Genomic DNA, 25,937 nt, shown 5'->3' on the forward strand with positions numbered 1-25,937 from the left:
CGTAGCACACTATAACCCACTACAGGTTGCAAGTCGACGACTTGCAATTCTGGCATCCTTTTGGGGGTTCTAGCGCAGCGGTAGTGGGTGCTGTGAGCTGGCGCCGTCACAGTGTGTGTGTGTGTGTGTGAATCTATTTTGTCGCTGTCTTGGTGCTGTCAGTCTGCCATCTGTCTTGTGTGCGGGTGTTAGTGTTAATCCATCTTTGTCGTCCATCTTATCTAGCTGTCAATCTGTCTTTGTGTCTGTGTGTGTCAATCTGTTCTGTCGCTGTCTTGGTGCTGTTAGTCTGCCAGTCCGTCTTGTGTGTAGGTGTGGGTGTGCTGGGCGTGGGTGCGGGTGGGTGCGGGTGTGGGTGCTGGTGTGTGTGCGGGTGCGGGCGTGGGTGCCCAAGGGCAGACTGCGAGCTCACCTGAGCTGGACGGCAGCGCCGTCTTGGCTTCGGCACGAATACTGTGATGCTTGCGTTGTGTTATGCTTAGTTTCTGTGTTATGCTTAATTTCTTATCTACACCGACTCTGATACTTGCTTTCTTATCTGCCACGACTTTGCTTACTGCTACTCTTTGCTTGCTACTACGACTTTGCTTACTCCGCCACGAGTTTGCTACCCTGCCACGACTTTGCTTGCTCGCTACCGACTCTGTGCTTGCTTTTATCTGCTACGACTTCTCGCTACCACTCGCTACACACGACTTGCTGCCACGACTTCTCGCTACCACTCGCTGCACACGACTTGCTGCCACGACTTTGCTTGCTTTTATCTGCTACACCCCCATACAAAAGTCAGTGTGCACAGGCCACCCCACTAACTTCCACGATCTGACACTTCATTCTTCAACCATCCATTTCTTACTCAACTTACCACCTACTGAGATAAAAACAGTATCAAAATGAAGCCTAAAGACAGATCTTCAATATATCGTATACTAGCCCCTGGCCCGGCGCACTGGAAGGCGCCGGCGGGGCACAGACTCCAAAAGCGCCCGAATAAACTCCTAATCTATAGCTACCCACGCCACCTTAATCCACATAATCGCAAGAGCTCTGTTAGCCTATTTATCTTTCAGGTCCTCAAATTCAGGATATATTTTATCCACCAGGTCCTTCAAACGCTTCCAAATATGCTTGATTAGGTTTAAATCTGAGCTGTGAGGTAGCTAGTTGATTAGTGTCACGAGCCTTGGCAGGGCAAACCATAATGGCCCGTGCGCTCTCGGCACCTCACTATACCCCCGCACCCTCGATCGTACCTTTGTTGTCACGGCATGGCCTGGACAGGCTCCTGTTTGGAGTGTGGTCCGTGCCTGACTGTTACGATCCTGGTTCAGGGTGCATGAGGCGCCCTGCTTCCGTCCCGTGATTGGGTGACGTGGTGGAGACGGACAGACCCCACCCCGTGTGGGTGCGGCCAACCAGGAAGCGCTCTGTTCGATTAGCTGCCAAGACCAGCAGAGCGGACGGAGCGGGCGCTCTGTGGGGCCCCTGCGCTCTGCGAGCAGAGCGCCCTGGACCCACGGAGCGCAGACACCAAGGACTCTGATTGGTCCGCCTTAGATAGATATATACGACGACCGTAGCCACGGTCTTAGATAGTTCTTGCTTGGTTCTTCAAGCAAGCAATACACATTCACTGCACTCATACACTTTGAGTGGCATTCCGATTTGACTGTATTACCCGTGCGATAGGAGCTTGCCCTTTGTTCTATCTTCATAATTACCAACCCCAGCATTCTGTGGAGCCCGTGCTCCCTTACAGACAGACGACCCTAACAGTCGAGTGGTTTGTAATACTGACGTATCACGTGGCCCACAACTACCCATTTCTCCGCGCCCTGCGCGGTCCCCGTCATAGCTTCCTTCTTCATCTTTAGATTCTACGAATTCAGCGATGATTACTGCAGCCCTGTCTCCTTACGTTGACTGAGCCGTGATATTTGTAGACTTTCCTTCTTTCTTTCTTTACTTTAGAATCCTAAGACAATGGTATAGCCATACTAGCGACTCTTCTTCCTAGATGCTGTTGACCGCCGTCACAATCAGCTCAATGCCGTGCCCTACGAGGTAGGCCTTGGAATAGCGTGAAGTGTGGATAGAAGCATTATCTTGTTGAAATAACCTTCCCTCAGCCTCGCCGGACTGCAGGTAAGGAAGCAGACCTTCTTCTAGCGCCCAAATATACCTCATTATCACCGCACGGTTGTCACCGCACAGTCAACTGTAAAGAGGCAGGGCTGCAATGTGGTTGCTGTATTCGTAGAATCTAAAGCTAAAGAAGGAAAAAGGAAAGAAAGCTTCCAAGGCCTAGGCGGGGCGCAGGGGAAGTGGGTTGTGATGTGGGTCACGTGGTTATGGTGTGCACGGACCACTACCCAAATCTGGTCAGCTGTCTGCACCTGCCGTGACAACGGTCGATTGAATGAGACAAGGCTGCATTTTCCAGGCTGTATTCGTAGAATCTAAAGCTAAGGAAAGAAAGAAGGAAGGAATCGAGACCGGCTGGGCGGCCGTGGGGAAATAGTTGTGAGCTCTAGGGATCACGTGTAAGGTCATGTGCTGAGGCAGTGGTGGGGAGTAGAGCTCTTACAAGAGTGCACGAGCCACAAAGCCTAAAACCGATGCGCCTAACCAGCGGGTTTTGGCCTTGCCGTAACACTCATGGAGCTATATCCTCCTCAGGGGGAGTCTAGTATTACAAACCACTCGACTGTTAGGGTCGTCTGTCTGTAAGGGAGCACGGGCTCCACAGGATGCTGGGGTTGGTAATTATGAAGATAGAACAAAGGGCAAGCTCTTATTGCGCGGGTAATACAGTCAAATCGGAATGCCACTCAAAGTATATGAGTGCAGTGAATGTGTATTGCTTGCTTGAAAAACCAAGCAAAAACTATCTAAGAGCGGTGCCACGGTCGTCGTATATATCTATCTATGGCTGGCCAATGAGAGCAGGCTCGGAGGCAACGCCTCCTCCGCTCGGGCCAGGCCCAGAGACAGAGCTGCCCCAGTTCGGGCCAGGCCCGAACTGCTTCCTGCATGCTCTCGGGCCCGCTAGCGTGTGGTGGCCTGAGGCTCCACTACCCTGCTCCCGATCCCGGTGCCCCACTAGGGCGTGCTGCGCCCAGTGCCACGGGAGCTCGTGACATCTAGATCTCTCTTCATAAAGATAAGCTTGGTGTTACGGATCTCTGAAGAGATGCACCTCGGTGGGTCCTGCTGAGTCAATCTCGGCCAATCAGGAGTGTCCCACGCCTCTGGCGCGGGACATGGGACCAGGCCTGGTTGACAGCCAATAAGAGGTGTCCCGTTTCCCGTTCGCGGGACACAGGGGCCGGGACCCTGCGACCATTTTTATTAGTTCTACAGATAGATATATACGATGACCGTACCCACGGTCTAAGGTAGTTCTTGCTTGGTTCTGTAAGCAAGCAATACACATTCACTGCACTCATACACTTTGAGTGGCATTCCAATTTGACTGTATTACCTGTGCGATAGGAGCTTGCCCTTTGTTCTATCTTCATAATTACCAACCCCAGCATCCTGTGGAGCCCGTGCTCCCTTTCAGACATACGACCCTAACAGTCGAGTGGTTTGTAATATATACGTCTATCAAATTTCTTGTAGTTATAACGAAAAACACACCCAGAACCTTTATTTAGGTCGTTCTGAATTGAGTATTCGTCGGTATATATTGCCTCTATAAGCTCGGTCTCTCGCTGGAGCCAGGAGCGGTAATAGCCAAATCTGCGGCGTATATCGTTTTTCATAAGCTTTGGCCTCTCTGGGGAACGCCAGCGCCCTATGCTGGACGCGTCGATAATGAGTCGGAGTACGTTGATAGAGATAGAGACGCCATCTTGGCCTAAAAGGCGGCGGAGAGTTTTCTACTTGATTTTGGGATCTGTTCAAACGTAACGAAGTACTTTACGCTTATTCGCAGTACTGAACTTTATGAGGTAGCTACTTCTAGGGAGTGAATCCAAGTTTTGGTGGTCTAGTAAACGTTCCAATGTCCTGTGTAAGAGAAGGCAGGTACGGCTGATCAAGGTGGTCACAATAGGAGCAACAAGCAGGGCGAGCAATGACTGGTATTGGCGTAAGACTTCAACCTGGCCTGAGCTAAAGAGGTGTGCGAAGGCCATGGTCTATATATACGTGAAAGGGGTTACGAGTCATTCTTGCGTGGCCAGAGTGGTAGTGGCGATAGTGCGTGGCCCTGGTAGCGGTGGCGATAGTGGCGATGGTGGCGAGGGTGGCCCTGGTGGCGGTGGCCATAGTGGCTACGAGAGTGGTTTCCTTACAACTACCTCTGACCCTTGACCGCAGCAACCGAGCATATGCCACCCGGGGGCTCCAACTCGCGGCTTCTCCCACAAGGCCAGGTTTCAATGGTTTTCTCGCACATAATGACTGGCGGAAGTGTAAGTGAGTGTTAGGGGATAGGTATGATTGTCTTGGTAGGTGAATATCTCCTGTAGTGCTGGTGATATTATGAGAGCTTGGTAGATGCTGATGATGAGAGCTTGGTAGATGCTGATGATGAGAGCTTGGTGGATACCGATGATGAGAGCTTGGTGGATCTTGATGATGAGAGCTTTGTGGATGCTGATGATGAGTGCGAACTCTACTTGAAGGGCAGCGGCTTGCAGCTATTCATGCTTGTAGCTATTTATCTATCCATTGAAATTTAACTATTAAGTTACTGATAAACGTTTGTTGATTAGCTATTGAGTCACCGATAAACATTTGTTGATTAGCTATTGAGTTACCGAGAAACGTTTGTTGATTAGCTATTAAGTCACCGAGAAACATAATTTGTTTGCATCGCGTATCTAGGTAGTCGACGGCGGCAAGACGGCAAGACGAGATGGGTACAACGGGATGGACAAGACGGGAATAGCCGACTTAGCCACGGCGGCAAGACGGCAAGACGGGATGGGCAAGACGGGATAGGTAAGATGGTCGCGGCAAGACTCGCCCAACACGGCAAGACTCGTCTAACACGGCGCGAGAATATAGGGTTACTAACCTCGGCATCGTTGGAAAATTGATAGCTTTCTACTACTAGGTACTGGTTAAATTATATTGTCTGCAAATTCGTTTGGTATCGCGTTTAGGTAAGGGAATAGGATATAGATAAGGTGAGGTAGTTCGTGTAAAATGGGTATGGTGAGCAAGGCGAGGGAATACCGCGAGCAGAGCCCGACCGCCCCGACATGGCTGCGCCAGTACCAGAGGCCGGTGCGGCAGGAGTGGCAGGAGAGGCAGCAGTCACAAGTGACTCAGCTATAGAAGACATGGGGACTGCTGAAGCTGCGGCTACGAATGGTTCCGGAGAGGCTCCTCTGGCCTCCTCAGCTCCCTGCGACGTCACAGAGGCCAAGCATTCATGGAATTGGCCAGGACTGATACAGTGCAATATGGTGCTGATTCTGGTGATTGGGCAAAGACTGAAGGAAAAAATACAAAGGTAGAAAATGCCCAACTCCGTTGGCTCTTGCCTGTGTGCCGGTAGCTGTTGCCTGCGTGCCAGCCCGGTGGCACGTTTTTGCGAATGGTCAAAGACTGATAGAGAGTCCATTCCTAGAATTGGCCAATTCTAAGAAATGGTCAAGACTGATGAGGGGAAAGAGAAAATGGTTGAAGGGAAAATAGAAAACAGTCCGGACGCCCGTTAGCTCTTACCTACGGTGCCAGCCCGTGAACCGTGCCAGCCTGTGGCACATTTTTGTGAATGGTGACTGATAGAGGGGGAATTGCTCAAGACTGATGCAGTAGTGTGGTGCTGATTCTGGTGAACGGTCGAGACAAATGAAAAAAAAATACAAAGGAGAGAATGCCCCTGAAGGGAAAACAGTGGCAGAGGATTTGGGAACAAGCTTTCGGACTGCGCTGGGTTGGTCTTTCTTGTTCCCAAAGCTTTCGGGGCTTGGAATATGCCCGTGTGGGCTATGTGAAGTGTGAGACTAGCACTGTCTGAGAATATGCCCGTGTGGGCTATCTGAAGTGTGAGACTAGCACTGTCTGGGAATATGCTCCGTGGGAAGTGCTGGCTGCTGGTCTTTCTTGATGCGTGGGGTGGCGCGCGTCTGGCATGTGAAGGCTGCATGTGGAGGACTGCATGTGCTGGTCTCCTGGTTCAGACTGAACACGTCACGCAAGTCTCTCGTCCAACGTTTTTCAACATGTGCACACTGGGCTGTTTGGCGCTTCCATTTGCGCTGCGTCTTTCTCCGCGTCTACGTAGAGTTTTGTTCTTGCTGAAATGTGCTGGGTTCGCTGCGTCTTCTGCTGTGTTCGCTTGTCTTCTCTTCTACCTTTGTGTTGCTGCACATTGTTCGGCGTCTTCCATCTGCTGTTCTGCATTGTTCGTCGTCTTTCTAATCTGCTGTTCGGCGTTTATATCTGCGCTGTGGCACCCCCCTGTAGCACACTGCCGGTACCCCGCTCGGGCTGATCTTCTCGGAAAGCGCCACCCTCCACCTCTGCCGTGGGGCCGCAGGGAGACGCTCAACACCTTTGGGTTAGCCCCGGCAAGTGAATCGTGGGCCAACATCAGCCAAATGGCCGCTCTGACGCCGCTTGCGAGTCTAATAAATGGTCTTTTTTTGCTTCGTAGTCCCTTTCCGATTGTGCTTCTGCTCCCCCGATCACGATGGCCACCATTGTCTTTGTCTAGAGGTTGAGAAACGAGCCGTACCGTGGCTAACAGCAGAGGGTCGCCCGCCAGGTGGAGAGGTCATTCCTTTTTGCTTCGTAACCCCCCTTTCCGATTGTGCTTCTGCTCCCCCGATCACGATCTGGCCACGACGGCCCCAGTACTGAGATGTCTTTGTCTAGAGCAGAGCCCCGACGCCCGACGGTCGAGACGACCCGTACCGTGGCTAACAGCAGAGGGTCGTCCACGCCAGATATAGAAATGAGGAAGAGAACAGAATAGGAGGGCGTCCACGCAGATACAGAAGTGAAGATTAGAACAGAATAGGAGGGCGTCCACGCCAGATAATAGAAAAGAATGGGAGGGTATACGCCAGATACGGGAGCGAGATATAGCCCCGATAACCGCTCAGTGGAATGGTTCAACGACTGTAGATTGAGAGCCGTCAAGTCTGGCCAGCTCGAGTCCCGCCGTCTCCGCTCGAGTCCCGACGTGTTCAGGCCTGGGCCACGGCAACAACGAGGCAACACCCCCACACAGCAGCCCACGACACGCGGATAAACCGCAACAACCGCGCGCCCAGCCAACAAGCCCAACAACCGGCGTGCAGCCAGCAGCCCAGCAACAACCGGCATGCAGCCACATGCTCATACAGCAGCCCACGACACAGCAGCCGCCGCAACACGACACCACGCCCACAAAAGCCAGCGACAACTGCTCGCCATCAAGGCCTTTGGCCGCGAGCGAGTCGAGCTCAGAGGCTGCCAACCGAGCCAGGCTGCTAACCGAGCCAGGAGGCTGCCAACCGAGGGAGGCCGGAAACCGAGGAAGGCTGCCAACCGAGCCAGGTTTGAGAAATTCGACAAGAAGCGGAAGCAAAAGGCAGGCAAAATGAAGAGCAATCGGAGGGCGATCGACCAGCAAAATCCCAAAGCGTTCGGCCGGGACAGCCGGCCGATAGACAGCCGGTTCGGCTAGCGTTGAGCAAGGCGTAACTTGCAGGCTTCTTCCTTTCTTTTTCTTTCCTTGGTTACTTTTATTTACTTGTAGCTTTGCCTCTTTATTTAACTGCCTTTATCACTCGATCAAAGCGACGCTGCTCATCGAAGCGAGTCGCTACTTAGCCTCATGTCTTTTGCTTTTTTTCTGTCTTTTTGGCCATGACTCGATCGAGTCGCTACTTGGTCTTATTTGCCATCTTAAGTACCCAACAGCCAAACAAGCAACAACCAAACAAGCAGCGTGGCGCAGAGGGAGCGCGCTGGGAGCATTCCCCAGAGGTCACTCGATCGAAACGGGTCGCTGCTAAACCTTTTTGCGTTTTCTCTTTTTGTCTGTATTTTTGGCACACTTGTCATATTTGTTGTCCGTTTTTGTCCATGTTTCATGTTTCTATGTCTCGGAATTGAGGCTGTTGGATTCACCAGGGTACCGGTAAACAGGGCCCAACTGTACGCCGAAAACTGGTTAAGTGATGGATTATTATGGCTTGGCATGTTTTGCACCTTAGCAATTGTTCAGAAACAGGCGTGTTTTGGTAGTTTTTCAGAAACAGGCGTGTTTTGGCAGCTGTTCAGAAACCAAGCCGTGCTAACAGGGGAGACGTAGCTGCCAGCAGCTCTCCTTTGTCCCAATCCCACCCGCCCATCCACCACTCGCTGCCAATCCACCACTCACCCTCTGCCAATCCACCACTCGCTCTCTGCCAATCCCACTCGCCCTCTGCCAATCCCACTTGCCCTCTGCCAATGCTCGTTGCTCAGTCCGAACCGACAGGGGACTCGCCCTTCTCCCAGTGCCACCACTCGCCCGCCCACTCGCCCGCCACCACTCGCCCGCCCACTCGCCCTCTGCCAATCCCACTCGCCCTTCTCCGCCGACCGTCGCCCGTCGCTGCCGCCGACCTCGGACTAGAACATGAAGCGGGTCTGCTGTGGGCGCTGTGTGGTGTCTGGGCTGCTGTGTGGTGGCTGGGTGCAAGCGGTTGCTGCGGGCTGCTGGGCTCTGGGCGTGGTATCTGCGTCGTGTTGCGCTGCTATGGTGTGGTGTCTGGCGTGGCGTTGCGCGGCTGCTATTGTTACGTAATAATGCCCTCCCGACGGAATTTTGCCACCAATTAGGCCACCAACGATAATCGGCCCCTATAGAGGCCTTGATGCTTACATTGTTGCCTAATACCGGTTGGTCGAAGGGTAAGCTCTACTTTTCTTTCATTTTTTCCTTGTCCAGTTACAACACTTTAATTGAGCTACATTATACACAACAGCTATAGTGTGTGGTGTCTAGCGTGGTGCTGTGCCGGTAGCGACAACTTTCGGCAGCGACAACTTTCCACTGCTCTTCTCAGCAAACTTGTGTACTCAGCGAACTTATGAGCAATCGAGGCGCCGAGGATATTTAAAAAGTTCACCGCCGGAGCGGGTGCTACAGCCTGTGTAATACAGGCAGGGGCTTCGCTTGCCCACGGGATCAGTACGTGGAAGCCAAAGGCAAAGTCGGGAAGTGACGTGGCACGGCAAGTCCACAGCAGAAACTTGTGTACTCAGCAAACTTGTGCGTCAACTGAACTTGTATCTACTCAGCAAACTTGTGTGTCAGCTAAACTTGTATCTACTCAGCAAACTTGTGTGTCAGCAAACTTGTATGTCAGCTTGTATCTACTCAGCAAACTTGGCCGAGGAAGATTTAAAAGTCGACAGCCAAGAGCGAGTGCCAACAGCGAACGACTTTACTCTGTGTCTACAGGGCAGTCTTTGCCCTTGCGGGGTTCAAGGACCGTGTTGTGTTGCCGCGCAGCCCCTGGAACTTGTATGTGCCCTGCCCTGTTGCCGACTTGTGCCGTTGCCAACTTGTGCCGTGCCGACTTGTGCCCTGTTGCCGACTTGTGCCTTGTTGCCGATTTGTGCCCTATTGCTCGACGATTCCGAGTCTTGCCCGCGTTTGTCTGCCGTGCTTGTCTGCTTCTTGCCCGCATTTGTCTGCCCGTGCTTGTCTGTTTGTCTGCCGCGTCTACTTCTTGCCCCCATCTGCTCGCCCGCTTGTCTGCCTCTTGTCTGCTTCTCGCTGCCCGTGCTTGTCTGCTTATTCGCTTCTTGTCTGATCTTAGCGGCAGCCCGAGAGTCCTGTTATTGACTTTCCTGTTGCCACTTGTTCTCTTGCCCGCTCCTTCTCTATAGTAACAGGCAAGCGTCGAAATAGGCCATGATGTCGCTCTTTCCCGTAGACTGAGGAACGAGAGGTTCTCAGGCGTGCCTTCTCAGGCTGCGCCTTCTCAGGTGTGCCTTCTCAGGCGTGCCTTCTCAGGCGTGCCTTCTCAGGCGTGCCTTCTCATGCTGTGCCTTCCCAATACCATTTAGGGCAACATCGCACACAACTAAATTTTACCAACGAGGGTTCCATCGGTTTCGCAAAAAGTCCACCACTAAATTTCTATTCATTTCGGTTTCGTACACAAGTCCACAACTATATTCTACCAATGAGCGTTCCATCGGTTTGGCGAAGTACTACTATCTCTGACATCTCCAGAAGATCAAATTACTATTAATAGTATTAGTGCATTAATAGTACCAGTGCCGCCGACAGATATTCAACATTCGTTCATCTTTATTGTCAGTGAATCTAGAGTTAGGTTCTATCAGTCTCAAGCAGTACCATCTCTAACATCTCCACAAGACCGAATCACCTTTGACAGCACCAACCGCCAGATATTCTACCATCGTTTATCTTTATTGTTAGTGTCAGGTTCCATCAGTCCCAAGCAGTGCCATCTCTGAAATCTCTAATACCGCCAGATATTCAACATGTCGCAGTCTTCGCAGTCTACGACGGAAGCTCCTACGACGGAAGCTCCAGCGTCAAACCTCGAGTCCCACTATGCACTGAGCCATAGCTGGGCCAGCTATATAGGTGCCCAGTTTACTGGCCAAGAAGTATTGAGTCTGAGAGGGGCCGTCGATAGACATTTCAGACAAACCAACACCTCCATGACCTCATTGCAAAACGACCTTGCCCGTACCCAGCAACTTATCGCGGCCGCTCTCGCCGAGTCTAAGGCGACGTCAGAGCGAATCCTCTCTGAAGTTGCTAGTCTAAAGCAAGACCTCGTAAAGATACACGAGAGCATTGAAGCCAGAGGGCAAAATCAGCCCATCATCAGCAATACAAGCCTCGACAATGAAGCCGAGGCTGGTGCGACCCAACCTGGTAAGTACACACTACGTCGAAGCCAAGATGGCAATTCTAATTACTTGAACCAGACACGCAAGAGCGCCAGACTATTATCAGCAATTCAAGCCTCGCTGAGGCAGCTGACATAGCGACTTAACCTGGTAAGTACATACTACGTCGAAGACAAGATAGCAATTCTAATTACTTGAACCAGACACGCAAGAGCGCCAGACTGTTGTCAGCAATACAAGCCTCGACGATGAAGCCGAGGTAGCTGACATGGCGACCCAACCTGGTAAGTACACACTACGTCAGCCAAGATAGCATCCTAATTCTCGAACCAGACAATTGGCAAGAGAGCCAGATTGTTGTCCGCAATGTTGACAAGGACAGCCAAGTTGTCAACGGCCAAGTTGTCAACAGCCAAGTTGTCAAGCAGAAAGGCGGCACGCGCTTGGCTGGCCGCTCTTTTGAACGGACCCTGCATAGTAATCGCGAGTTCAGACGCGTCTACCACTCTTCTATCAAAGAATACGAGAACAGCAAGCCAATTTCCGACGTGGCGTTTATGTGGAAATTCATTCACAGCATCGACAACTTCGGTCTCTCACTACATATCCAGGAGTGGTTGGTCGCTGGCTTCCCCAAGTACGTATATGCGAGAAAGCAGATACGGGGGCAAAGTGACGAGCACCACATCACCATATCGCGCAAACTGTCATGAGATGCATTCAGAAAGGCTCTTGGTAAGATAGCCATGTGAAGGATGGTTGTTTTCAGCATGTGAAAGATGGTTGTTTTGGAGAGCTTGGCTTCATGTCGGGCACTGGCACATCTTGCAACCCACAAGTCGAGCTGGCTTATGTCGCACTGGCACATCTTGCAACCCAACTCGAGCTGGCTCATGTCGCACTGGCACATTTGCACTGGCACTCTTATTTGCAACCAAACTCGAGCTAGCAACATATCCCCTAGGGTAGGTTAATACGCGGCGCATTTGGCAGACTCAAGGACAAATCTTATTTATCCTTGCTGCCAAATAGGTATAGACAAATCTGTCTAGTCTAGCTCGAGTAACGCGTGTTAATCCCACAATGACCATAGTCTGAATTATATCTCTCTACCTGCACATGGCATCTTACTTACTAGTATTATATCGTGACTGGCACCGTGACAAGCGAAGTGTCCTGATGACAGAACAGGGAGACGGAACAGGCGGGAAGCTTCCGGCTTGTCGATATAGCGGCCGACTACGCTCCCCGGTGTGGGGTGGTGTCTGGCGTCATGTTGTGGCGGCTGCTATGTGGGCTGGTGGCTGGCGCGGTTGTTGCGTGGCCTGGCTGTCGTCGGGCTGTTGTGTTGTCTGGGCGTGTTGTCGCGTGTGAGCGGGCTGGTGGCTGGCGTGCGGTTGTTGGACTGGTGCTGGGCGCGGGCAGTTGTTGGACTGTTGGCTAGGTGCGTCGTGTTGCTGCGCGGGCTGCTGGCTTGTCTGCGCTGTTGGCTGGGCGCGGGCGGTTGCTGCGGCTTATCTGTGTGGCGACTATCTCTTGTTATCATACGAGCTAAAAGAAACTCGTTTGACTAGATACGTGATACAATTAGATGCAAACGAACTTGGGCGATAGACAAACTACAAGCCCAACAGCAATCGGGGTCAACACCCTCGAGTCAACAATCGGGGTCAACAACCTCGAGTCAATAAACTTTGGCCTTCACCAGCAATGCCTTGCACCTAACTGTCCCACAGTTCGGGCTGGCCAGCAGGCAAGAGCTAACGGCGTCAGCCAGACTGTTTGGAAGTTTTCCGTTCAACCATTTTCTCCTTGTATTTTTCTTCATCAGTCTTGACCAAACGAGTCAGCCCGACCGAGCCCGCCGTTGAGCCGTTCCCTTCAACCGAGTTCCCTTCAATCTCCTTTTTCTCTTCAGTCTTGACCATTCACAAAACGGAGCCACCATACTGCAGTCTTGACCAATTCCAAGAATTCATTCTCCTGCCTCTGAATCAGTCTTGACCATTGACAAAAAATGTGCCACCGCGCTGTCATTCTCCCTTCTTAGTGACCTTGCTTGTGCCCACCGTACCCGCTTTTGCTGAAAATGCCTCGCATCCACTGTCCTACAGTTCACGGGCTGGCACAGCAGGCAAGAGCCAACGAGCGTCTGGACTGTTTTCCCTTCAACCGAGTCGGGCATTTTGTCTTTCCCCTCATTAGTCTTGACCATTTCTTTAAATACTGCACTCTGCTAGTCTTGGCTATTCCAAAAGTCGAGCCAACATTCTGCTGCATTCTTTCTTCCACCATTCACAAAAACGTGCCACCAGGCTAGTACAGCGCCGGCAACAGCCACCCGCACCGCAGGCAAGAGCCAACGGCCGTCCGGACAGGTGAGCCGAGTTCCGTTTTCCCTTCAACCATTTTCTCCCCTTTGTATTTTTTCTTCACCAGTCTTGCCCCTTCACCAGAATCGAGCCATACCGCTTTTATACCAGTCTTGGCCGATTTCCAGAATGGAGCCATTTTGCTGGTCCTTTCTCAGTCTTTGACCATCACAGAAATGTTCCACCACGTAGGCAACAGCACCGGCACGCAGGCAACAGCCAACGGCCGTCCGGACTGGTGAGCTGAGTTCTCTTCACCGAGTCGGGCATTCTCTGCCTTTGTATTTTTATCAGTTTTGACCCTTTCAGAACCGCCTCTCCATCAGTCTTGGCCATTCCAAAAGTCAAGAGTCAAGCAATAAGTCAGGTGGTCTGCTTATGGAACACCCCTGGATTTGGAACAAGGTTTGTCATCAAGGACTTGCCGCTCGCCACCCAGCTCACCTATTTCAATCGCTTGCAACTTGACCAATTTTGCTTCAATACTTATCTTCTTTTCTCCATTCAATTGAGAAATGAAAGATAAAGCGATATACTCAGTTGGATTTGCAGAATGCGCTGGCAGAGTATGCAGAAACCGGCTTACTCCGTAGCTCTGCTGAAAATCACGGCATCCCCCCTACTACTCTCTTTAATCGGGTTCGTGGTTCCGAGCCAGCCTCCAAGGCCCAAATTCTTAATCAAAAGCTTTCTCCGGCTATGGAAGAACGCTTAACCGAATGGATTCTATTCCAAGGGTCGCTCGGTCACCCTCCAACCCACGCCCAAATTCGGAAACTAGCTAGAAGAATGCTCGAAGATAACGAGACCCTCGGAAAACGCTGGACTAGCCGGTTTTTGGCTAGAAATCCATCTATTTCTACAATTAGGCCTCGGAGAATCCATGCAAACCGTGCTGATCGAGCCTGTGAGGCCGTTATCCGGCCTTGGTTTGACTATTTGAAGCCTCCAGGCGTGGAGGCTATTCCAGCCAAGCATAGGTATAATATGGATGAAACTGGCATTGCTTCTAGCATTGGAGATAACGGCCTGGTTGTTGGATCTAAGGAAAGAAAGAAATTCCAGAAAAAGAAGAAAGGAGACCGAATTTGGACCTCGATTATCGAATGTATTTCCGCTGACGGCCGGTATTTGAACCCAGTTGTCATTTTCAAAGGTGGAAGCCTTCAACAACAATGGTATCCACGCGATTTACAGCCATTTAAGGGCTGGAAGTGGAAACCCACTGAAAACGGCTGGTCTGACGATGATACTGCCGTCGCATGGCTCCGCAATATCTTTCTTCCAGAAACTCGGCCAGCTACCCACTCGGAGAAGCGCTTCCTTATTTTAGATGGCCACGGTAGTCATACCACCGAAGAATTCATGTGGCTAGCCTTTTCTAATAACGTACAATTGTTATTTCTACCAGCCCACACCTCCCACGTTCTCCAGCCCCTGGATTTATTGGTTTTCGGCCCTCTAAAAGCCCGGTACAGAGCCAAGCATAACGAGGTTGTTTCCGGCTTCGACGAAGGCACTGTTGCTGAAAAGAGGGCCTTCCTAGAATGCTACCGGCAAGCCAGGGTCTATGGAATGACTGAATCTAATATCAAAGCCGGCTAGAAAGCTACAGGCCTCTGGCCGGTCAGCCTCAGGAAGCCCCTAAGCAACGGCCTTGTTATTAAGAATTCTAACGGCGACGTTGGTCAACTGACCTCTACGGTTTCTATAGACCTTCAAGAGGTCCATAACCCCATTCTAAATAAGAATTCAGAGGGCCGGCCTATATGGTTTACCCCTAAAAAGCCGAAGGATTTCCGTATTCAGGAACAGGTTTTTCTAGCCGGCCAGAAACGGACTGCCAACGACCGACTTTTCATACGCAAGGCCGCAAAAGCCTTCGATTACGTGGTTTTCCAACTAGCCAATACGGCGCATCAATTGGAGGCTGCAGAAAAAAGCCTAGAACGCACAAGAGGCCGAAAGAGAAGGAAGGTCCAAGTCGACCCTAATACGCAGTTCGCTGGAATTGAGGAGGTTCGTGCCTCACAGAGAGAGGCTGGCAGAGAGGATTTTAGTTATTCTAAAAGAGAAGAATCAGGAGAATCCGATACTGAAGACTTCATCATTGTAGCTAATTAATTGACAAAGTTGTTGGCAATTGAAGTTTGTGGTGTTGTGCGGGGTCCGATTCAGGGGCTGTTCCATAGGCAGGGGTGTTCCAAAAGTCCCCCACCTGACTTAACCTCCTCATTATCCAATATAACGCTCTTTCCTCGTGCTTTCTAGCGCTTAGCAAAGTGCCTAGCGCTTAGAAAAGTGCCTAGAAGTGATGCAGGTGTATTCGTGCTTCCAGCAATCCAATCTCATCGCTAAGACCGGCCTTCCAGAGACCCTCTACCCCTAAGGGAGGACCAAGGGTATCTCTGGCACCTACGGTCAGGGCACCTACACAAAGAAGCCGTCGAGAAGCTGGTCAACAACACAAGAGGGATCAAGATCACAGAAGACTTCAAGGACTGAGGCCTGTAGGCTAGGCAAAGCACACGAAATTGTCTCCCGACAAGCATCTGAAAATCGCTCAAAACAACCGTTCTGGAGGGTCTCGATAGACATGTTTGAGTACGAGGAAGGCTTCAACGGCCACCTATACCTCCTAGTCATCAAGGACGAATATAACGGCGGCATCTGGGTCTTCTCAATGACTAAGAAGAACGACTCGGTAGATCTCGCCATCAGATTTGAAGCCTAGGTCAAGAAGCAGTACGGTCTGGCGATCTGCAAGATCAGGATCGACAACGAGAGGTCGCTGGTTAATCTGGATTACCAGAGGCTTTCCTTCTTCGAAGACCGGGCCAAAGACAAAGGCATCGACATCGAGAGGACCTCAGTCAGCACACCAGAACCGAACGGAGGCGCTGAGAGAGCAGGAGGTACGATCAAGACGAAAACCCACACCATGATCATGGCCGCAAGGCTACCTGGAAACCTCTGGCCAGAGACCGCGAAAACGGCTGCCCGCTTACACAACATATCACCCTCACGAACCCACGGCTAGAAAACGCCGTACGAAGTTATCCAGGCTTGGATGAACGCACATGACCGGCTCGTCAATACGGAGTCAAAGCCGACCTAGGGTGGCATTTATGCCTACGGAGCACGCGCCTACCCTCTACAAGAGGGGTATAAATGTGAGAAACACAGCACTCGCTTCGGCACCAACGCCAGGGCACACATCGGATACCTTGTTGGCTACGTTGCTACCAATATCTACGGGATCTGGGTGCCCGCCCTAGACGAAGTCATCACCACAAGAGATGTCACCTTTGATGAAACAAGGTTCTTTGACCCTGGGGAAGAAAAAAGGCTTTGATAAAACAAGGTTCTTTAACCCCGAAGAAGAAAAAGACTTTGTTTACCTATTCAGAAGTACCGGGGCCTGACGCACTGGAAACCGGCCAGGAGTTCAATCCGCACAACAAAGACCTCTTGCTATGGACTTAGAAGCAGGGTGGGCGACGATATTTTATCGATCGATAAGCCGATATCGCCGATATCGTCGATATCGATTGATTAGTAATCAAATTGATCATTTCCCCGCTCCGAACAACTCCGAACCCTCAATTCCATCAACTCCATCAAATTGATCATATTATCCTCGATATGGCCTCTTTGGGTGACCCTGAAGGGTCAATACTATCTCAGGAATCCATTTCTACTTCATTTACCCTTGAAGATCACACTCGCAAGCCACAGCCATCCGAGCCCACTCATAAGGGTAAAAATCGGCTCTTTTATTGTATATATTGCTCATGGTCCGGTCAAAGTACTACGAATGTACGACAACATCTTCTTCGCAAGCACAATATCGCTCTTGAAGCTGCAGTTCATACTGCAAAGATTGCTATCAGTCAGACCACTGAACTAGATTCACAAATCTTGAAGAGGGTCTTTGATAAAAATGCAATCAATACAGCTTTGCTATCCCTCATCATCCTTCACAATCTCCCTTTCCGACTAGTCGAAAGTCCAGAATTCCATACCTTCTGCAAAACACTCAATCCCGAAGCCCAGAACCTCATCTCATCACATTCAACACTCAGGTCCAAAATTGCACAATCATGGGTACTTCACAAAGATATCGTACGGAAGAAGCTTCAATCTGCACTTTCAACAATCCATCTAAGTCTTGATGTTTGGACTTCCCCAAATCAGAGGCTATTTCTCGGGATTTGTGCCCAATTTGCGGACTATGAGACTGAACGATTGGTCAAAGCATTAATTGCTCTTCCCTCTATTCCTTCACATCATGCCGAAATTCAATTCGAGACTCTCTTCAAGGCCCTACAAGACTATGGCATCCAGCGGAAAATCGGAGCTCTTATTGGAGATAATGCTTCGTCCAATAATAAACTTTGTCGGCTTCTTGAATTGAGATTTCAAGAGGAGGATATTCAGTGGAAAACACACGACAACCGAATCCGATGTAATGGGCATATTATCACCGCACAGTCAAGTGCATGAGACAAGGCTGCAATATGGTCGCTGTATTCGTAGAATCTAAAGCTAAGGAAAGAAAGAAGAAAGGAAGTTTCTAAAGCTTGGGCAGGGCGCAGGGAAATAGGACGTGGGGTGCACGGGCCATCTAGTCTAGTGGGGTCCGGGTCGGGCCCACTATTCCAGAGTTGTCTGCACTTGCCGTGACACATATCATCAATCTGGCAGTCCAGGCTTTCCTTTTTCAAGAAGATGGAAAAGAAGAAGAGGAGGGAAAACCAACACCAGCGTCTTTTCGCCATATCGGCCCACTTGGCAAGCTTCACAACATTGTCGTTCACATCCGTGGATCACCTTCTCGCACACATAAATTCAAGGATATTGCTGGCCGGAATATTCCTCTTGATAACTGTCACGGCACGGCGGTAGGAGCTGAAGCCCTACGGGTGCGTGACCATATTATAACCCACTATAGAATTGCAGCCTGACGGCTTGTAATTCTGGCATCCTTTTGGGGGTTCTGGTGCAGCGGTAGTGGGTGCTGTAGCTAGCGCCGTCACAATAACAGCACAAGGTGGAATAGCTGGCACGAAATGTTGAAGGTTGCACTTGAAAAGGAATCAGCTATTGATTCCTATTCAAAAGCGTGGTTTGAAGAACTCAAATCCGATTTCCTTTCACCACAAGACTGGGAGATTCTTCGATCGATTCAATCCTTCCTTAACCCATTCTTCAGAGCAACAAAGGATACTGAAGGGGACCATGCGACAATTGATTGGATCCTTCTTACAGTGGACGTTTTGGTTCAACATTACAAGAAGAGCCAAGAGGTCTTCAAGTCGAATTCTTTCCTTTCAACCCGGATCCAACAAAGCTGGAAGACTTTTGACAAATAATATCTCAAGACTGTGCTGCGATATTTCTTCATCCATCAAGGAAAAGTGAATATCTCAAATACAATTGGGAGAAGAAGTAGATTAAGCCAGCAAGCCAAGCAGTCAAAAAGCTCTGGATTGCTTTCAAAGAACAACATGACATCCGTGAGCTACCAACAACTGTCATCAAGAAGCAAAACCACGATGATGATGGCGATGATTATGATGTCCTTCTTCGGAATCTTCAGAACTTCCCAAGGCCACCAAGCAAAGATGAATTCGAAGAATATCTATCAGAACCGCCACTTCTAATTAAAGGTTCAGCTCTATCTTGGTGGCTTCAATCGCAACAGCGGATCCGTTGGCCAAAACTATCCCAATTGGCCATCAATATCCTTTCAATTCTAGCAATGAGTGCTGAACCGGAGAAGGTCTTTTCTGGAGCTCGTCGTACAATATCGTGGGAAAGGATGCCGCTAGAAGAGACTACTATCGAGATGCTTGAATGTTTGAAACATTGGATTAGGTCAGGCCTTACAACGGAGGCGGGATTTGCTAACGAGGAGGTCAATATTGTGGATGACTAAGCAGTATTTTGATGAGTCAGCAGTATTGAATCAATATTGATCGATAATCGATCGATAAGGCCGATAAGCGATATGGATTGATCCCTGTATTGAAAATATTTCGCCCACCCTGCTTAGGGGAACGGTCCAGGAGTCAATTCCCGCCAACAAAGCAAAACCACACTCCCGATTAGCATTGGAAACCGGCCAGGATTTCAATCTGCATAACAAGGAGTGGCCGCACATTATTTCTCTAGTCCGGGCCCGAGTTCATGCGTCCGGGCTGAGTCTATACGTCCGGGCCCGACTCGACGTAGGGCTGCACTCAGGGCTAATTCCCCAAACAAGGCAGCAGTTGCAGCAGTTGCCACCCTGGGCAAGACTGCGCTCCTGACAATGGTCGTGACCTACAGATTGCAGCTTGCGTGGGCATGAAGCAGACCACACTCCAGCTATAGAATTAGAAACCGCCCGAGTTCAGTCCCGCAACAAAGGGATTGTTACCGCACATCAACTTGGGCGTAGGCAGGCCACGGGTGCGTGACCACAGATTGCAGCTTGCAACTTGATCGTGGGCATGAACCAGACCACACTCCAGCTATAGACTGGTATAGGGAACCGGATTAGCAGTTCAGGATTAGCATTGGAAACCGGTCCAGGTGTTCAATTTCCCGCACATGGAGTCAGATTATCAGTCAACTTATTAAGGCAGAGCTACAAAATGGTCAACCATACCTATGGGATTTGGGGAACCGGCCAGTCCCGCTCTTCGCTATGGGATTTGGGGAACCGGTCAGGAGTTCAAGTTCCCGCACAACAAAGAACCACACTCTTCGCTTTGGGAGAAACAGCCCAGGAGCTCATGTTCCCGCACGACAAAGAGCCACACACTCCAGCTATGGAATTGGCATTACAAACCGGCCCAGGAGTTCAATTTCCTGCCCAACATAGAACACACTCTTCAGCTGTGGGATTTAGGGAATCGGCCCAGGAGTTCATTTTCCCGCACAGAGTACATTATCACCGCACAGTTAGGCAGGGCTGCAAAATGGTCAACCACACCTATGGGATTTAGGGAACCAGTCAGTCCCGCTCTTCGCTATGGGATTTGGGGAACCGGTCAGTTCCGCTCTTCACTATGGGATTTGGGGACCGGTCAGGAGTGAAAGTTCCCGCATAACGAAGAGCCACACTCTGTGGGATTTGGGGAACCGGCTCAGGAGTTCATTTTCTCGCACAATAAAGAGCCACACTCTTGGAACTGGCTAGGAGTTCATTTTCTCACACAACAAAGAACCACACTCTTGGAACCGGTCTAGGAGCTCATTTTCCTGCATAATAAAGAGACATACTTTTGGAACCGGTTGAGGAGCTCATTTTCCCGCACGATAAAGAACCATACTCTTAGAACCGGCCCAGGAGCGTATTCTCCCGCACAATAAAGAGCCACACTCTTCGGATTTGGGCAACCGGCCCATCATTTTCCCGCACAATAAAGAACCACACTCTTGGAACCGGTCTAGGAGCTCACTTTCCCGCACGATGAAGAGCCACACTCTTGGAACCGGTCTAGGAGCTCATTTCCCCGCACGATAAAGAACCACACTCTTAGAAACGGTCTAGGAGCTCACATAATAAAGAGCCACACTCTTGGAACCGGTCTAGGAGCTCATTTTCCCTTAAAACAAAGCAGAACTACACTCTTCAGAGATTTGGAGAACTGGCCCAGGAGTTCATTTTCCCGCACAACAAAGAACGACACTCTTGGGATTTGGGGAACCGGTCCAGGAGCTCATTTCTCGTCCAACAAAGAGCCACACTCTTCAGCTGTGAGATTCGGCACTGGAGCTCATTTCTCCGCACAATAAAGAACCACACTTAGGGAACCGGCCCAGGAGTTTATTTTCCCGCACAAAGAGTCACATTATCACCACACAGTCAACTCATTGAGGCAGGGCTGTAAAATGGTCAACCACAATCTAGCTATTGGATTGTTATGGCCCAGGAGTTAATTTTCCCGCAGAACTATACTCTTGGAACCGGCCCAGGAGTTCATTTTCCCGCACAATAAAGAACCACACTCTTGGAACCGGTTCAGGAGCTCATTTTCCCGCATAAAAAAGAGCCACACTCTTAGAACCGGCCCACGGAAATCCTCTCACTTCCAGAGCCACCAACGTTCAATGGCGTAGCCGAAGACGACGAGATTGTGGAAGACTGCATCGTAGTCAACACCAGAGATACCCAAGGCGACAGCTTGGGGGTGGAAGAAAGCAAGGCGACCGAAAACGCCGATGACGGTGGACTGCCTACGCCAGCCTCAACGCCGACCACATCGTACACTAATTAATCATAACGATGCCTTACAGGTCAGGGCTGAGCACTCATCTGGCATAGAGAAAGATACTGAGGGTGCACCTACTAATATCCCCTAGCTACCTAACCAACTGACACCTCGGAATCCACGGGTGAGCCTCGCGAACCCCCTGATCCTACCGAGGAATTCATCAGCAGGGCCGTCAACCCTAGAGAACGAACGCCCTGCTAGAAGAAGCAATAGGGTACGCAAACAAACCGAGAAAGGCCGGCTCTTTGAACAACAGAGCAAGAGGAAGTCGAAGGACTTAGTAAACGCTCTGAGCCTACCTCTTAATTTCGACAAAGAGGAGGAAATCCAGGGGTTGCATCACACTCTCCACCACGTCTTCTCGGCAGCCGTCACAACTAACGGCATTCATCGTAACGGCTTACCAAATCCCCCGAGGGCATTCAAAGACCTAGCACACTAGCCGAAAGAGCAGAGTTCGAGGAGGCCTGCCGCGAGGAATTACGAGCTCTCGTACGCAAAGGCACATGGAGAAAGGTTGACCAAACCTTGGCCTCAGGAAAGGTGCTTCCTCTGATGTAGGTTTTTCCTACAAATTCGACTAGGCAAGCTACCTAGCCAAGTGCAAGGCACGCATTGGTGTTAGAGGGGACCTTCAGGAAAGCAGCATCCGCGATACCTACACCCACACGCTCGCCGCGAGGTCTTTTCGGGTAGCCATCGCTATACCCGCCCGGTTCGACCTAGAAATCCAGCAGTACGACGTCGTCAACGCTTTTCCGAATAGCAACATCAACGAAGTGGTACACTTGGAGCTCCCTGACAGAAAAAAGGAGCTTGGAACAGTGGAGTTTGATAAAGCTCTATATGGACTACGAAGCTCACCACTTTTGTGGTATAAAGAGCTCTCGAAAGCCCTACTTAACCTAGGCCTTTCCAAGTCGACAGAGGAGGCCTGCATCTTGGTCAACGACAAAGCCTTTGTCCTCTTCTACGTTGACGATATCCTAATTATGTACCGGAAGATGAGGATGCGGCTTAACGACTGACTAAGGAAAACAATTCGAATTACGGAATGAGGGTAACCTACATTGGTTCCTAGGAATCAGGGTTATCCGTGATAGAGAGCATCGTCAAATTAGCCTCTGCCAGGACTCATAAAATCGCTACCAAGTTCAACGTAGGAGTAGGACGGGCCAGTTACCCTTCCGGGGGGTGCCTGTGCCGGTAATGCCGGCGCCGAGAGAGCCAAGTTTTAGCTATGTGTTACGATCCTGGTTCAGGCGCGCAGGAGGCTGCACGGAGCCTCCCACTATTGGCTGACGCAAGGAAGTGGGGTAGTTCCCCACTCCGCTCAAGTGCAGCCAATAACGGGGCGGTCAGTACGATCAGCATGGTCAGGGCGATCAGTGGGGGAACTGATCGCGCTGAGCACACTGACCGCACTGAGCTCACTGATCACCTAGGACCAACTCTCTGATTGGTCCGCCTTAGATAGATATATACGACGACCGTAGCCACGGTCTCAGATAGTTCTTGCTTGGTTCTTCAAGCAAGCAATACACATTCACTGCACTCATACACTTTGAGTGGCATTCCGATTTGACTGTATTACCCGCGCGATAGGAGCTTGCCCTTTGTTCTATCTTCATAATTACCAACCCCAGCATTCTGTGGAGCCTGTGCTCCCTTACAGACAGACGACCCTAACAGTCGAGTGGTTTGTAATACTATGTAGACACCTACTGAGAAGAGTAAAGTTGTTCGCTGCTGGCCTCTCTCGGCTGTACTTTTTCCTTTCTGGCTTCTGCTCAGACAAGCGCGAAGCCCAAGTACACAAGCTGCCCGCTGGCTGTGGACTTTTCCTCTACGCCTCAACTGCCTGATTCACAAGTTGTTTGCTGAACACAAGTCTTTTGAGTAGCAAACAGGTTTTTGCTTAACAAGTATTTTGCCAAGTAAAGTCGTGCTGAGCAGTACACCTTTTGCTGAATACAAGTCTTTTGCTGAGTGGAGACAAGTTTTTTCCCAAATATGAGTTTTTTGCCAAGTAGCACAAAGTTGTGCTGAGCAGTACGCTGAGTAGCACACAAGTTGTTTGCTGAACACGAGTTTTTGCCGAGTAGTACAAGGTTGTGCTGAGCAGTACGCTGAGTATAAGTTATTGGCTGAATACAAGTTTTTGCTGACAAGTACACAAGTTGTTTGCGGAGTACATCTTCCTCCACGCGCTTCAATTGCTTATCACAAGTTCGCTAAGTAGTATACAAGTTTTTGCTAAGCACACTTACTAAGAAGAGTAAAGTTATTCGCTGCTAGCACCCGCTGACTTTTGCCTTTCCGGCCTCCACGTCACTGATCCCCGCAGGCAAGCGCGAACCCCTTACACAAGCTGTGGCACCCGCTCCGGCTGTGGACTTTGCTTTGCTGTGCTACGTCAGCTCCCCGGAAAGGCAAGCGCGAGCCCCCTGAGTACACAAGCTATAGCACCCGCCCTTTTACGTAGCACACAAGTTTGCTGTCGGCACGTTTTAGCTGAGCACACTTTGCCCAAGTTCTTCGCTGCCCCTGGCTGTACTTTTTCCTTCTGGCTTCCAAGGCAGCGCGAAGCCCAAGTACACAAGCTGCCCGCTCCTGGCTGTGGACTTTTGCCATCACTTGCTCGCAGCACCTTGAGGCTTGGGCTGACATGCCGCAAGGCAGAACTCAGTGACAGCACTGTTGCCCTTTTCGCAATCTTCGGTCTATGCAGTCTCGGCACAGTACCTCCAAAGTGTAGCAGACAACTAGCACAGTACCATGGTAGCAGACAACTAGCAAAGTAATATGGTAATGGCAGATAACTGTGTTGCACCCTATGAAAACACGCCCCTGACACGCAATCCACATTGGCTCGGTAGCTATTACCCAAACTGCAGGTGCTCCCTTCTTCCTCTGACACGCAATCTACATGGCTCGGTCTAGAACCAAGCCATCCCCAAACTGCAGGTGCTTCCTTCTTCCTCTGACACCATGGCTCGGTCTAGAACTAAGCCATTCTGCAGGTGCTTCCCCCTTTCCTCTCCCTTCCCGTGTTGCACCTACTCCTTTTCAAGGACAACACACCACCCTGCCGCACCGCCTAACACGCAATCTATAACTCACTTCGCAAGTTCTTCTCTTCTCTTCATCTGCCTCGTCCGCAGCAATCTACATTGCGGCTGGATCACGCCATCCCGCCAACCGGAGCCGTCACGGCCTTGCCTTACCGTCTGCCGTGTCGTCCGTCTGCCGTATCCTCCGTCCGACCTTGTCTCTGTCCTTATTACGGTTGTCCTTTGCAACGACAGCATCTACTCGCAAGCCATCCCCGTCACGGCCTTTACCGTTGCACTGTCACGGTGTCCTACAACGCAGCAATCGACATTGTCTTGCCTTGACACGACATAGCAATCGACATTGTCTTGATCAGCCATCCCGCCAAACGCAGGTACTCTCTTCTTTCTCGTTGCACTGCCTTGCTGACATGCCGCCAAAACAGCCGTCACAGCCTTCTTCGATACGACATACTTCTTCGATACGACATAGCAATCTATATTGGCTCGTCTCAGCTATCAATTGTAGGTGCGTCTCTTTTCTCGTTGTGCCTTGCTGACATCCCGCAGCCGCCACGGCCTTCTCTTCAACGATAGCATTCTATATCGGCTCTCATTAACTGTAGGTGCTTTTCCTCCTCATACTGCCTTCTTCTTCCCCGTGCTGCACTGCTTGCTGATATCTCGCAGCCGCTAGGGCCTTCTCCTTCGATACGATACACTTCTTCGACAGGACACAGCAATCTACATTGGCTCGTCTTAGCCATCAACTATAGGTCCTTCTCTTTTTTTTCTCATTACCCTGCCTTCTGACATCCCACCGCAGCCGCTACGGCTTTCTTCAACACAGCATTAGCTCGCAAGCCATCCCGCTAAACCGCCGCCACGGCCTTCTCCAACGTCCAATGACACAGCTTCGGCATTGGCTCGCAAGCCATCCCGCGAAACCGCCGTCACGCCCTTCTCTTCTTAATGACACCCGTTGCCGTCGGGCCTTGTTCGATACAGCAATCTATATTGCGGTCTTGATCAGCCATCAACTGTAGGTACGTGTCTTTCTCGTTATTGCCTTCCTCTTGCTCGTGCTACACTGCTTCTTCCCCGTGCTGCACTGCTTGCTGACATCCCGCAGCCGCCACAGCCTTCTTCGACAGCAATCCACATTGGCTCCCATCAACTGTAGGTGCTTTCTTTCTCGTCACTGCCTTCCTCTGGTGTATCATAGCCGCGGGGACATGGGTCGCGACAACGCGGCCGAGTCACATCACCAGCCGCAGCAGCACAACAAAGCAGACGATACGCACCGTCACCACGTTAACCCAGTGTCAGGAACGCCAACTCCCACCCACCAGTGTCAGCAATGAACACCCCAGTGTCACCAACTGATATAAAGAAAGCCAACCTACATA

At 50.6% G+C, this 25,937-nt stretch overlaps 4 protein-coding genes and 1 non-coding gene across 5 annotated transcripts; all 5 read left to right on the forward strand.

Annotated features, from left to right (window-relative positions):
• Nucleotides 1-2,749: 2,749 nt before the first annotated feature.
• On the forward strand, nucleotides 2,750-2,941 carry B0T26DRAFT_730063 (uncharacterized protein; the record flags this gene model as incomplete). The annotated part of the gene is made up of 1 exon (XM_060442997.1): nucleotides 2,750-2,941. A coding segment is annotated over one exon (178 nt), but the record flags the coding sequence as incomplete, so codon positions are not given.
• Nucleotides 2,942-4,100: 1,159 nt separating this feature from the next.
• Nucleotides 4,101-4,953, forward strand: B0T26DRAFT_806869 (uncharacterized protein; the record flags this gene model as incomplete). Its single annotated transcript, XM_060447206.1, has 3 exons — nucleotides 4,101-4,421; nucleotides 4,507-4,661; nucleotides 4,837-4,953. The coding sequence occupies exons 1-3, from the start codon at nucleotides 4,241-4,243 to the stop codon at nucleotides 4,951-4,953; spliced, it is 453 nt and encodes a 150-aa protein (XP_060290032.1). The 5' UTR covers nucleotides 4,101-4,240.
• Nucleotides 4,954-7,291: 2,338 nt separating this feature from the next.
• Nucleotides 7,292-7,636, forward strand: B0T26DRAFT_680902 (uncharacterized protein; the record flags this gene model as incomplete). Its single annotated transcript, XM_060440562.1, has 1 exon — nucleotides 7,292-7,636. The coding sequence occupies one exon, from the start codon at nucleotides 7,292-7,294 to the stop codon at nucleotides 7,634-7,636; it is 345 nt and encodes a 114-aa protein (XP_060290033.1).
• Nucleotides 7,637-7,894: 258 nt separating this feature from the next.
• B0T26DRAFT_t246 lies at nucleotides 7,895-7,966 on the forward strand. Its single transcript has one exon. It is a non-coding gene; the product is annotated as a tRNA-Cys (tRNA).
• Nucleotides 7,967-10,458: 2,492 nt separating this feature from the next.
• B0T26DRAFT_680903 (uncharacterized protein) lies at nucleotides 10,459-11,549 on the forward strand (the record flags this gene model as incomplete). Its single annotated transcript, XM_060440563.1, has 3 exons — nucleotides 10,459-10,861; nucleotides 11,040-11,120; nucleotides 11,170-11,549. The coding sequence occupies 3 exons, from the start codon at nucleotides 10,459-10,461 to the stop codon at nucleotides 11,547-11,549; spliced, it is 864 nt and encodes a 287-aa protein (XP_060290034.1).
• Nucleotides 11,550-25,937: the final 14,388 nt, after the last annotated feature.

The sequence above is a fragment of the Lasiosphaeria miniovina genome (genome assembly GCF_030549165.1).
Source record: "Lasiosphaeria miniovina strain SMH2392-1A chromosome Unknown B0T26scaffold_8, whole genome shotgun sequence".
Lineage (NCBI taxonomy): Eukaryota > Fungi > Ascomycota > Sordariomycetes > Sordariales > Lasiosphaeriaceae > Lasiosphaeria > Lasiosphaeria miniovina.